At 37.7% G+C, this 13,380-nt stretch overlaps 1 protein-coding gene across 1 annotated transcript; it reads left to right on the top strand.

Moving 5' to 3' along the window:
- Positions 1 to 301: 301 nt before the first annotated feature.
- On the top strand, positions 302 to 8,356 carry LOC135779638 (myeloperoxidase-like). The gene is made up of 16 exons (XM_065290426.2): positions 302 to 376; positions 1,091 to 1,153; positions 1,668 to 1,761; positions 1,844 to 2,019; positions 2,106 to 2,238; positions 3,385 to 3,514; positions 3,606 to 3,812; positions 3,892 to 4,249; positions 4,330 to 4,490; positions 4,572 to 4,830; positions 5,795 to 5,965; positions 6,078 to 6,315; positions 6,391 to 6,587; positions 6,910 to 6,947; positions 7,450 to 7,504; positions 7,881 to 8,356. The coding sequence occupies exons 2-15, from the start codon at positions 1,093 to 1,095 to the stop codon at positions 7,498 to 7,500; spliced, it is 2,274 nt and encodes a 757-aa protein (XP_065146498.1). The 5' UTR covers positions 302 to 376; positions 1,091 to 1,092; the 3' UTR covers positions 7,501 to 7,504; positions 7,881 to 8,356.
- The last annotated feature ends 5,024 nt before the right edge of the window (positions 8,357 to 13,380 follow it).

Genomic DNA, 13,380 nt, shown 5'->3' with positions numbered 1-13,380 from the left:
AGTTCACACTACTTAAATATAAGTGCATATTTTCACATGACTCAAGTTCACAGTACTGAAATCTATGTGTTTTAAAACTTAAATGGTCTAATGCAACCGGTTTACTTAAATGGTTTGAGTTAAGTTAATTGTTTTACAGTGAATCTATTTCTTTACGTTCCTGTGTATAAATGTCAATGTCAACTCACGTAGACAAATAAAACAAACAACACACATTGTAATAGCTCTCAATGTCAGAAGGAAGAAGGAAATTAACTTTTTACTTCCCCCAACCATATAAGGATGAGGGATGATATAAAAACTCAGCCGCTCCATCAATAGACAGTATACAACACACTGGAATCAAGACCTTGAGATCAACACATTTGATACACAAGTGAGAAATGTTATCGCTTTCTTTTTTTATTATTTATCTGCTTTTTATCGTTATAATGCTTAATTTGAATTAATTTTAATCAGAAGTAGGGCAGGCATGTTAGTTGTATTAGATTTAATAGCTATATATTAATAGCTTTTTTAAAGCTTTTTGTGTGAATTCTGTCTTTTTTAAACAAATATGATACTGATACATTTGTTAAGGGAGGTTTTTTGTTTGAAGGTCTTAGTTATGCAAAACTAAATGCTTTTTCTACTATGCTCATTTCATTTTTAACAGTAGCTTAATTGGTAGTGCATTAAATTAGCAGTGCATCATGGGTTCAAACATAATGCACTGAAAAAAATGATTCATTCAATTTACTTAATTTTTTAAGGTAAGTGGTTGCAATCAATTTATAATTAAAGTTTTTCATTTTATTTTGCTTTACTTTTTTGTTAAATTGCAACCACTTACCTTAAAAAAAAAATGAGTAAATTGAATGAATAATTTTTTTCAGTGTGGGTTCGACACACATAATAAAATTTATAACTTAAATGCATGGATAAAGTGACTGACAAATGCATTAAAGTAAATGAAAACTAAATATTAAAATGAATGATTTAGTGTTTGAATGCATAAAATTGCATTAAATGAGCTGACACCAATCTAACATTTAAAGTGTTTTGTGTTGGTAAGTAAGCTAATAACTAAATGTCTCAATATTTGTGTTAGAGATGAATCTGCACACTTTTCTTTTTGTGGTGAGCTGTTGTGCCTTAACATCATATGCTTTAGGTAAGTGCAATTACATTTGTGTATATGTGACCTTGGACCACAAAACAAGTCATAAGTCGCATGCGTATATTTGTAACAATAGACAACAATACATTGTATGGATGAAAATTATAGACTTTAATGCCAAAAATCATTAGGATTTTAAGTATAGATCATGTTTTATGGAGATATTCTATGAATTTCCTACTGTATAGATACCAAAAATGTATTTATCATTACTAATATGTGTTGCTATAAACTTTTTTAAACTTTCACCGTCACATTCCAGATTTTCAAACAGTTGCATCTTGACCAAATATTATCATATCATATACCATTTCTAAATCAATGGTAGCTTATTTATACATCTTATGACTGGTTTTGTGGTCCAGGGTCAAATATTTGTATAATGTGTTTGCAAGATATCAGTCATCAGTCATTTATACTAGCAGCTCATTCATCTAAAGAAAAATAAGTTATTGTTTTACTAGATTTATTCATTGACTGTGTAAGTCTAATGTCATTATATTTTTAGCAAATGAAGAAAGTGCTGGAAGACAAATCATTCTGGAATCATTTGAGGAAGCAAAAAAAATTGTTGATTCTGCCTACAAATATTCTCGGGATGAGTGAGTAAAGTTTTCAAAAAAGCATTCCTTTACCTTCATGCCAATCAATGATCTTTATTTTTACAATTCTCCCCAATTCTAGGAGTTTAGCAAGGGTGCGCAAAGATGTGATCAAACCTTCGGACAAACTTCGTCTGCTGAAACAGCCGGTTCGAAAAACACGTGAAGCTGTGAGAGCCGCAGACTACATGGCACAAACGCTGAGACTGATCGCTGAGAAAACTCATCATGCACACAAGAGATCCATTAATGCTACAAGTATAAATTAAGCACCTTTCACTGACCTCAGATCAGCTCCATCTAGTGTTCCATGCTTACAACTATCAATGTATTTTTTCACTTAGACTTGCTTACTCCTGAAGAGCTTAACACCATCATGCGTCTGACCGGTTGTTCTGCTCAAACCCGGCCTCCATCTTGTAGGACAACTCCCCTCATAAACAAGTATCGGACTGCCACCAATGTATGCAACAATCGGTCAGTTCTGGACTCCTTATTCTGTGTAATTCTTTAAAGCAATCTGTAACTCTTTTTTGTTAAATATAAACAAAAATCAATTATTGTGCAAGTACAAAAAAATCTGGGTTCAAAAGTCGTCAGGTACGATTTAGCAGATAATGTCATTTGACATCATCCACTCGACCTATTTAAAGGTGCTGTGTGTAGGCATCTAGTGGTGAGATTAGAAATTGCAACCAACGACTTGATCCAACAATTACCCATCCCTTTCAAAATCCATAAAGAACCTACGATAGCAAAATATGTCGTCGTCTGAGACAACATAGTGATGAATCGCGCGCTGTAGAGCAGTTTTTCCATTTGGGGCTACTATAGAAACATGCCGGTGCAAAATGGCGACTTCCACATAAGGTGACCCGTAATTCAAGTAGATAAAAACGGCTCATTCTAGGGTAATAAAAAACAATACAGTTCATTATGTAAGGGTTTATACACCACTAAAAATATAGGTATGTATATTATATTGCATATTAATTGTAGTTCTAAACGTAGGTTCGGGAGGAGCCGTAACATTCAGGCCTGTCAATGATCATGTTCATCATGGGCTTATATAAGGCAGCCTTCAGGCCTCCTCCCCATCTCCTCCTTCACTGCTCTCTTTCTTCCTCTTTGCAATTCTATTACAGGGGGTTGAACTTGGGGCTCGAGCCCCAGCCCCAGGTTCGCTCTCTCTGAAGGTTCAGAGCTCAGGTACAGACCTCCCTTCGAGGACAGAAAGCCAAGTTCGTTTACCATTCATCATTAAGGCCTGAATGCACAGGAGAACTAGTAAAGTATATTGAATATTAAGTACATAAAGTAGCTTGCAGTTTTATGTTTCAGACAATGATGGCGATATAGAACCAAAAGTTGCAGATTGCAGCTTTAAGTCTTACGAGTGAATTCACAGTTGTGGCATTTTGTGCAAGTATTTTGTGCACTTGTATTAGACAACCTTGCATCATTAGCTCCTCGGTTCATGTTAGATTGCATCTCATTAGCTCACATAAACACATGAACTCATCAATGATGCACCACTATCACCTTTGAAAGTAAAGTGTATTATTTTGTAGTGAGTTCACCCCTCAGTTTACCTAGCTAATCAGTAAAATGTTTAATCGATAGGAGGAACCCACTGCTTGGTGCATCTAACACCCCTTTCGCCCGTTGGCTGCCTTCTCAATATGAGGATAATGTCTCACAGCCCAAGGGGTGGAACCCAAACAAACGGTACAACGGTGCAGCATTGCCCCTGGTAGGATGGAGACAATTATAAATAAATAACTAAAATATACTTAAGCAATCTATTACCAGGCTTTAAATTTTGTCTCTGACAATGATTGCAGGTCAGACTGGTTTCCAATCGTATTCTGAGCACTGCAGATGCCGATGTAACCAGTGATCGTGAGTTAACCTTTATACTCACCATCTTCGGACAGTGGGTCGACCATGATTTGACTTTTACACCCTCTTCACCAAGCATTAAATCCTTCAGCAATGGCCTTAACTGTGACCAGAGCTGTGAGCATTCTGAACCCTGTTTCCCAATCCAGGTAACTCAATGTCTTGCTTGACCTCTCCATTCTCTTGTAGGTATATCATGCTATTTAATATATCTGAACTCCCTAAAAGGTTCCAAAAACAGACCCCCGTCTGAGTCCTAACTCCTGCATCCCAGTTTTCCGATCATCACCTGCCTGTGGTTCGGGGAACACTGCCTATATGTTTGGAGGTTCAGCCAATGTTCGGGAACAGATCAACGCTCTGACAGCTTTTCTAGATGCCGGACAGGTTTACGGGTCGGACGACGGACTGGCGAAAGACCTGCGTGACCTGACCAACGATGAAGGTCTGCTACGTGTCAACAATCAGTACCGTGATAATGGACGAGAGCTCCTACCCTTTAGCAGCGTAAAGAGCAACCTGTGTGCCACACGTGGGAAAACACTCAATGATACGAGTCTGACAGAGGTGCCTTGCTTTACTGCAGGTCAGTTGCTTTTACATAAATTTAGTTTTATGTAGTCTTGCATTATGTATCTTCTTCTAATGCAATTACTTTGTGTGTAGGTGATGTTCGTGTTGACGAGAACATTGCCCTTACCTCATTACATACATTATTCATGAGGGAGCACAACCGATTGGCTCGTGCCCTCCGTGTACTTAACCCAAGTTGGAGTAGTGAAACCCTCTTTCAGGAGACACGAAAAATTGTGGGTGCCTACCAACAGGTAAAGAATAAATAATCTATTGACAAATGAAAAGTATGTATTTTCTTAGTAGATATCCATTCAAGAATTATTCTCCTTTAGGTGATAGTGGTTCGATATTACTTGCCCCTCATTGTGGGCCCTGACGCCTTCAAAAGACACTTTGGTGCATATCCAGGTTACAATGAGAGAGTGGACCCCAGCATTGCTAACGTTTTTGCCACTGCAGCATTTCGCTTTGGCCACCTGGCCCTCCAACCCATCATATTCCGTCTTGATGAAAGCTACCAGAACCATCCTCAGTTTCCAAACGTGCCCCTTTTTGAGGCCTTCTTTTCACCCTGGAGGTTGGTCTTTGAGGGTAAGTTATACTGTACATACTCTAGACTGAGTTATAGATGCTGTAATTGTAGAAAATGTGTTGCAGTATACAGTAGCAGGGACAATAATGAAGAGGACCTGGACACCCTGCTAAAAAAGATAAAATTAGACCAACATTGACATTTTTCTTCTGGTACAAACTGGTTAGTGCTGGTTTGGTGGTGTCTAGCTGACAAAACAACAAAACACAGTTGGTGAAGCTTGTTAACCAGCATGGTCTTTTTTGTGGAAGTTGGTTGACCAAGGAAGTCTTGCTGTTAAAACTCAGTCACCAGCACATCCAGCCTGATCTCACGGGAACATATGCCTTAAAAGAGCTTGTCGTCTTTTTGATAGAAACATTCTTTTTTTTCATTTCAAATGATGATTGCACATTAGATGAGCAAGCCTAAAAATACCAATTTGAAGTATATGATATCATTTTTGTCTGATTTTAATGGTGATTTAACAGAAAATTTCATAATGAGCTTATCCTTCAGTATTTAGAATATTTTAGTTAGCTCAATCAAACAGATATGATCTACACCAGGTGAAACCAACCCTGCTCCTGGACAGCTACCATCCTGCAGATTTTAGTTACAACTAGGGTGGCCATTCCGGAGAATGCACCCGAAATCCTGTTCAGGACTTGTCTGGCGGAACTGGCAAGAATGACCAGCTTAGTTAACCCAGCTCCAACACATGTCTGTAATTATCAAGCAACCCTGAACACCTTGATTAGCTGCTTCAGCTGTGTTTGATTGGGGTTCAAGCTAAAATCTGCAGGACGGTAGCTCTCCAGGAGGAGGGTTGGTGACCCCTGAACTTCACTTTATTCCAGTTGCCATAAAGCATAAGTTGCTTGGGGTATCACCAAGATGGCCGCCTAATGGACTGACTTGCCATAAAGAGATTTATTTATTTAAACATCCACAACTTCTGATTTTTCTTTTCTTTTTGTTTAGGGGGTATAGATCCTCTGAGGCGTGGATTGATTGGCCGGCCGGCAAAATTAAACACACAGGATCACATGATGGTGAATGCTGTTAGAGAGAAACTGTTTGCCTTTACAAGCCACATAGCTTTGGATCTTGCCTCCCTTAACATGCAAAGAAGCCGTGATCACGGTATACCAGGTACTTACTGGCCTCTTACCAAAAACAGTGCACACACAACTTTCTTACCAAGTGTTTCTGTTGAAAAGATCAACAATTACAGTCCAGTTATCAATCTTTGGTTCCTCATAAGGCTATAATGCATGGCGTCAATTCTGTGGACTCTCCACCCCAAAAAATGAGAGGGAATTGGCTGTAGTGATGAACAACACTCAACTGGCACGCCAGCTTGTACAGCTTTACGGCAACCCTGCAAACATTGATGTCTGGCTGGGAGGCGTCGCTGAGCCTTTTGTACCCGGTGGACGTGTTGGCCCTCTTTTTGCCTGCATTATCTCTATGCAGTTCCAGCGCATCCGTGAGGGTGACAGGTAAAGATCCCCATGTATTCAGTAAATGAGACCAGCCAATGTGTTTATGGTTAACCACAAGTCTCCTGTGTTCAGGTTATGGTGGGAGAACCCTGGAGTGTTTACCAAAAAACAAAGAACCTCACTTTCATCTGCGTCAATGGCACGCATCATCTGCGACAACACAGGAATCAGTAAAGTTCCCAAAGATCCCTTCCGTTTCAGCAGTCCTTCCAATTATATTAACTGTAAAAATATCCCAGCCTTTAATCTCAAACCTTGGAGTGTGACGGGTAAGGCTCCAAAAGAAACTCATAAATAAATTTACCATTATATTCTACATTTTTTCACTAATTGCATGTCAGTTTAATACGCATTTACGTTGTGTAAAAAGTTAAAGAGATCTTTTCTGAAATGCCAGTATAGATAAGAATGCTTTTCATTTTAAAATGCCAATATATACGTCAATCGCACTAATATAAACAGGGCCTTAGCTTCTTCCTACCATGTACTTGTACTACGTTTTATGGTAGTATAGTCACACATCAAGTACTGTATTATTATTATTATTATTATAACAAACTGGTCAAAATCGTTTGGTTTTTCATCTTTCAGGTGTCAGTGGCCTCAGCAATACAAACTTTGGAAATGAGGTTAGACAAGGGTCTTTCGCTTCAAGGCATTTTTTGCTCTACTGAAAACACCAGCTAAAACCAGTCTAAGCTCTCTAGTTTTAGCTGGTCTCCCAGTCTGCTTTTAGTTGCATAAGATGGTGTAGCAGGCTGGTTTTAGAGCCGTTATGGCCACTTTTTAAGACCAGTTTTGCCAGGTAGGGAGGACCAGCTTGAACCAGCTAGTTCCATCTAAGACCAGCCAACCAGCTTAGGCAAGCTTGTTTAAGCTGGTAGGTCAGCTTGTCTTTCATCCTGACCAGCTAAGACCAGCTAAGTGTCCAAAACCCCTCAAAACCAGTTTGCTACACCAGTTTAACCATGCTTGGAGATCACCTAAAACTAGTCAACTAGCTTAGGCTGGTTTTAGCTGGTCTTTTCAGTAGGGTACTCTGTTTTTCAACCTCTTTAACATTTTGATTTGTGTCTTTAATGCAAGCAGATCAGAGCACAAATGTATAACATCTGTTCATTAACTCATCAGATACCGGGTGAATTTAATGACCTCCAGGACCCTGAGGACCTCCAGGAGTGACAGGGTAACCCGATTTTATATTAAACATGCTTTCCAAAGCTATCAATCTCACTCGATGTTCTTTTTATCAGGCTGGAAAATACAACCACAACTAACCAACAGAGCAAGAATACATAAAGTAGATAAGGCATTTTTTGATAAAGTTTTACAGTTTTAAACTATTGCCTAGCTTCTGTCATGAGCAGACATACTATTTATGCAATGAACATTCCTCATATTTTTTATGATATATGGACCTAGAACTTACGTCAGCTTTAAAAGATAAATAAACGCACAAGGCAATAACAATCTAATCTGCCAGTAGTGAATTATATAATGAACAGATTATAATAGTTTCAGTCTGAAAGTAAAATTTTCTGTATTCTTCTCTATTATTCCAGGTAAATAGAGTGTAGCAGGTACGCCTGGACCTACTATTAACACCACGGGACAACAATCAGCCTTCTTTACTTCGCTTGGCCAAATCCTCCCTGCCTCTGCTAAAACAGTGGTGTTTAGACAGGTCCTTTACAATGTACAAAAGCATTATAACCAAAGAACAGGGGTGTACAATCAGAAGTCTTTAAACTTGGATTGAAGGGCAGGTCATTTTGAGGCTACAGAAAGGAGACTGTGGATTGTAGTTTCTCTGGTGCAATTGGTATAAGCAGTTTCAGCTATTTCTCTGGCTATATTCTCTTCCCTAAAGCATTTATTGTACCTTTTTCATTTATGTATCCAAAAAAGAATTTGCATACAAATATACATATCCTTTCATTTGTTTTCAGATTGCAGGAAAAATATTTTGTAGTTTGTGACAGTTTATTATTTTTGTGTATTGCTTTTAGCCTATGGAAAAATAAATGTATATACCATTGATTCATTGACAACTGAGTTCTACTTTTTAAAATATTGATAAGGTGTAAGTTTGAAAACATTTATACCAACCACACATCAAAACCAACAAAATAAAAGGCTCATCCCTTTATCTCTAATTGCTAAAAAGCTTGAAGTGCTCCTATGGTCCGATTCACGATTTTATATTTCCTTTGGTGTGTAAGTGCATGTTAACGATATGCAAAAGGTACAAACCCCAAAGTAAGCGATGACGCGAGTTATCCTCTCCAACGTACCGGTAAATCCCTTTTCTTGGACTACAACAAACACTAAAAAAACACTCACTTTACTTCCTGGGCCTGTTGACGTGAGCAAGACCGACATTTTCATAATTCCTCCCGCTTTGGAATCACAGCTTGTAAAGGTGGTTAGCATTGCATTGTGATTGAATCTTTCAAACATGGTCATAGATATGTACACTAGATGTCGCCTTGAATACGGCAGTTCATTGGACCGAATGCGTCAACTAGAGCCGCCATCTTGAAACAGGGGAACCCCGCATTAGCGTCATTGTAGGCAATGGTGTAACGGAAATGAAATCACCATAAATTGTCATGAATGCGATTTTCTTGGTTTTCTTTTAATTTCAGTCAAATATGTATTTAGCATTGAGTCCAGAAAAAAATAAAGTTTTGATATTATATATATACATATATACAAAACCAATACTATGGAAGTCAGTGGGTACCGTCAAGCCTCAATATTTGGAACAGCGCTAATTTAATGTTACTAAATATATTAAATGTTTTTACTTCAGTTAATCATTAGTAACATTATTTTTTTAATGTTACTAAATACTTTAAACGTTAATCCAGACTTTATTTCCGGTTATGAGGTGGGGAATATCTTAATCCGTGGCTAGAACGCGCAGCATTATTATAAACCTGTGGAGGGCAGCAGAGCTCAACCAATTGAACATTTCTCACAAAAACAATAAACTGGATGAGCACGCAGAAATGACTACATTTATCGCTCGCCGCTTTAAATATTTGTCGTCAATCGTTAAGAAGAAAAAGAGGAGGCGGAAGAAGAAAAAGGAATGCACGAAGGATCTGTCAGCACGTGCAGGTCTCCTGTTCTCTGTCGAAGAGATTAAACAAACACTAGCCGAACAGCACTCGCAGCCCGTGGCGGAGAAAGCGGCGGTATTTCTCACAGGTGTGCTGGAGTACCTCGTGCTCGAGATCTTGACGTTGGCCGGTCAAACCGCATCACTGAGCGGATCAAACAAGATCACATTACACCATTTGCCTGGACTGCAGGACAAGAAGAGATACGCAACGTTGCTAAAACTTTGTAAAGAAAGGCAGTCCAGCTTGAATGACTTTATTTCTTGACTCATAACGAGCAGATTCATATTAGCGTTACTGTTCTTGGACAAACGATCTGTTGTGCAGCATGTGGTTATATTGTTTGTCTCTTTGGCCCGTGTAAATGTTGTCAATAGTTATTTATAACGTTTTTTTTTTTATTACACGCAGATATTTTTTTAAAATAAAAGTTTGTATTTCCATTAAACAACAATGTTTGTATTGTTAATTTGAGCACTAAAATATTGGGCCACAGCAAGTAAGAATAAAAGGCTCTTAGGTATGCTTATTGCTGTTAGGATATGTTAGCAGCAATATATCAAGTGTACTTTGACAAACATTGACAAAATGCACATTTATTGTAGGACATAAGCATTTTAAACTTAAACTCTTGTTTACGCAAAAAAAACACGGATTCACGATTTCTATGACGTCATTCTGCACTACAATTATGCATGCTTTAATCCAAAATGGCATGTCAGTGCATTTAGTCTATAAAAACACTTTTCGTTTATCGGTACATGTATGCATTCTTCTTAGTAATAAATACCATAAATCAAGATTTAGACTTTAGACAGAGGGGGTAGCTTTTTACTAGTGACTCTGGCCGCACATTTTTGTGAACTTTGTTGTGTCAAATTATAAGAGAAAGACTACTTTTCAGTTCACAACTGATAATTTTGCTTTAGAGAAAATAAATTGAGAACAACACTATAGAGGCATAAAAACTGTTTAAAAATAGAAAAAAGTCATAAAAACATGAAGTTATATAAAATGTTTAGAATAAATGGTATTATTGCATAGTGCACCGTCTGTACAAATATGTGTTTTACAATATAAAAAACACAGACATTGAGACATGTTTTGAGAAATGCAATGACATATCTTATACCATCAGATGGCGCTAGAATTACACTTATAGTATATAGGCCTGATATAAAGTTACACATACCAAACGTGACAGATGGTGACCATATTTGCTTAAAAGTTTTGGACAGGTAGTATATCTCTATACCCAAAAGATATTGCATTCATGTGCAGATTAAGTAGACAAAATTAGTATGTCCATATATAAATAAAATAATTTCATCAGAAGACCATATTTCATTTAGACATATACCCCCAGTGCTTTAAGAAAATATGCTTTCCTTAAATATAATTTTGCATAGTATAGTTCATATGTAGACTACATGTTCTGCCAAATATATTTTGTTTACATATTTCAAAATATGTGCGCATGTACATGTAGTCCAAATTATCTGTTGCATACACAGTTATCCATGTAATTCAGACCTACAGACTAAACTCTGCTTCTTTTTCAGTGTTGCCCTCAATGAAATAACACCCCATTACAAGAAAATAATACAAACAGGGCCAGACTACAAAACCGCTGACTTGCAAAACAATTCCCCTTTGGACATCTACTGTTAAATTAAACTCTGGGATACCTTTGAAATCTACTTTTGTCACCAGAAAAAAAATACAGTGGTTTACACTAATCGGTAAACAGTCCTCCTCCGTGGGATTTATAATGAGGGAATAAAAAAATGACCTAAAGGCAATGACATAACTGTTTAGGACATAGAGAGATGGGGCGGCATTAGCACTCTTTTATAATCTTCTAAGGGAGAAGTGAACTCCTCCCCTTGTTCACTTTCTATGAATCCACTCCTGATACAGTCAACACGTGCTGAATGCCACGTAGGCCAGTGCGTATGTGTGCACAACACCAGTTAAGGCTTCGCTCCTTGCATCTGAGTAATGGAAACCCGAAAAAAATCTGAAATCATGTGCCAAGAATAACTAGTTTATTGTGACAGTTGTTCAAGTTGTATAGATGTTATGTCAGATCATTTATTATGTTAATTGCGATATTATGAGCAGTCAAATTTTTGACATGATCTAACTCAAAGTTATCAAAGTAAAATTTTTACTAAATATTCTTTACATTATGCAAAATGATTTTATGTAGAAAACTTTTAGCTAGGTTTTGGTCTGGATTGCATGCCAGATTAAACGTAAAAAGCATTTATGCTTTAATGTTGCCAAATTTAAGCATATTGCAAAATGTTATGTGGACCAACAGGTGAGACCAGAGCTTGCATTACTCATAATGGGGTTTGATTCTCCGCCTGATTGATGAATCACATCGCCTCTTTGCCTCACTTTCCCATGACTGCTACTTTTAGGCCCGTTGACCCTCTGTGTATTCAGCAGACAGCTATAAATGTGTATCGGTTGCAGAGAGCAACGTGGATGGTGAAACTAGGTTAATTACTTTCAGATGTTGCTCTACGTTTAAAGAAAAGCGAGCGTGAGCCTTGCCAAAGGTGGGAAGCACGCCGCTGCACATACCGGGTGAGGTACGAAAAACAAAAGTGTCCCAGTACATGCGCTTCTGCTCATCTGGCACCGAGACGAAGTACTTTGTCAAAGTGTTTTTCTGCAACCAGACGGACTGCAGTTCGGTCCAGCAAAAGATGGCGCGCTGTCAACATGTTTGATGGTTACACTGGAATGTCAGACTTTATTAAAATGTTTCAATCTGGCCTTTTGGAATATGACAGACATTCATTGGGCTTTTGGAATATGACAGACATTCTGAGATGCCGGCTGTCCATTCTCTGAATACTCCATCTGAGCCCTTGTGAAGAAAAACAGTTTTATTTATCTCTCTGAATGCTCGAGCAGATGGAGGAGGAAAGGAATTTATCATTTGATTTTGTAACGCGGCCTTTAGCTGTTGACTCTCTTCTTTCTGTATATATGTTAGTGAGGTTTGCCAAGTTTCTTTCCACACTGCTGTTTATCTTAAGTGTACAGTACACCATTCTGCTGTACTAGATATTCATTTTATTCATGTACACCCTATAACCCCACTTCTGGTTTAAATGTATTAAGTTTCATGTAGGCTAATTCCAAGAGGAAATAGAATTAGCCCTGTATATTTAGGCCCTACAAGCAGCTCAGGGAGGTCGTGTGATGTTGGTTTCAAACTTGAAGAGCTTATTTTGTTTCATTTCATAGGATTGAACTTTAAAAGTATTTGTGTACATCGCATTTTAACGTTAGTTGCAGGACAAAAACATTCTCGTGATTATAATTATAAAAATAATAAAAATCAAAGTGTACACCAACTTCAAAACCAGTCATAATGTAAAAAATACTATATGTAATGTATATTTCATAGTCACTTTATTGAAACAAACGTATGGGGCAGTACCCTTTCAAAAAGAGTCACTTAATGGCAACATTAGTGCAGTTTAGCACCTCTAAAGGTACATATCGGTGTCATGTGTATACATATTTGGACCTTTTTAAAGGGTAATTGCCAGGGGATAGACTATGAACATTTTTTGACCATTAAATAAATATTTAGGATTCTTCAGATCTGCATACTCTGAGTGACAGGGTTGCCAGGTCTTCATAACAAAACCAGCCCAATGGCCAACAAAAATAGCCCAGTGACCTTATGCCAAACGTCATGACTCAAAATATAAAAAATACATATTTTACATTCACTTTTATGCATTACACACAAATTCTTCTTAAAGGAACAGTATGTAGGATTGTGGCCAAAACTGGTACTGCAATCACAAAACTTGTGGCTAAAACTGGTACTGCAATCACAAAACTGGTGGCCAATACCCAAAATGACAACATAAACATCAGTTGAGGGCTGCAACTCCACTTT

The sequence above is a fragment of the Paramisgurnus dabryanus genome, chromosome 10 (genome assembly GCF_030506205.2).
Source record: "Paramisgurnus dabryanus chromosome 10, PD_genome_1.1, whole genome shotgun sequence".
In the NCBI taxonomy this organism is placed as follows: Eukaryota; Metazoa; Chordata; class Actinopteri; order Cypriniformes; family Cobitidae; genus Paramisgurnus; species Paramisgurnus dabryanus.
This window is presented reverse-complemented; position numbering and strand designations above follow the sequence as displayed.

What these genes read in the sequence shown, in the direction of transcription:
- LOC135779638 (XM_065290426.2), top strand. Translation starts at nt 1,093, where the DNA reads ATGAATCTGCACACTTTTCTTTTTGTGGTGAGCTGTTGTGCCTTAACA. An exon ending in AACCCTGTTTCCCAATCCAG is followed by an intron (nt 3,813 to 3,891) that starts GTAACTCAATGT and finishes ACTCCCTAAAAG; the next exon opens with GTTCCAAAAACAGACCCCCG. An exon ending in TTGTGGGTGCCTACCAACAG is followed by an intron (nt 4,491 to 4,571) that starts GTAAAGAATAAA and finishes ATTCTCCTTTAG; the next exon opens with GTGATAGTGGTTCGATATTA.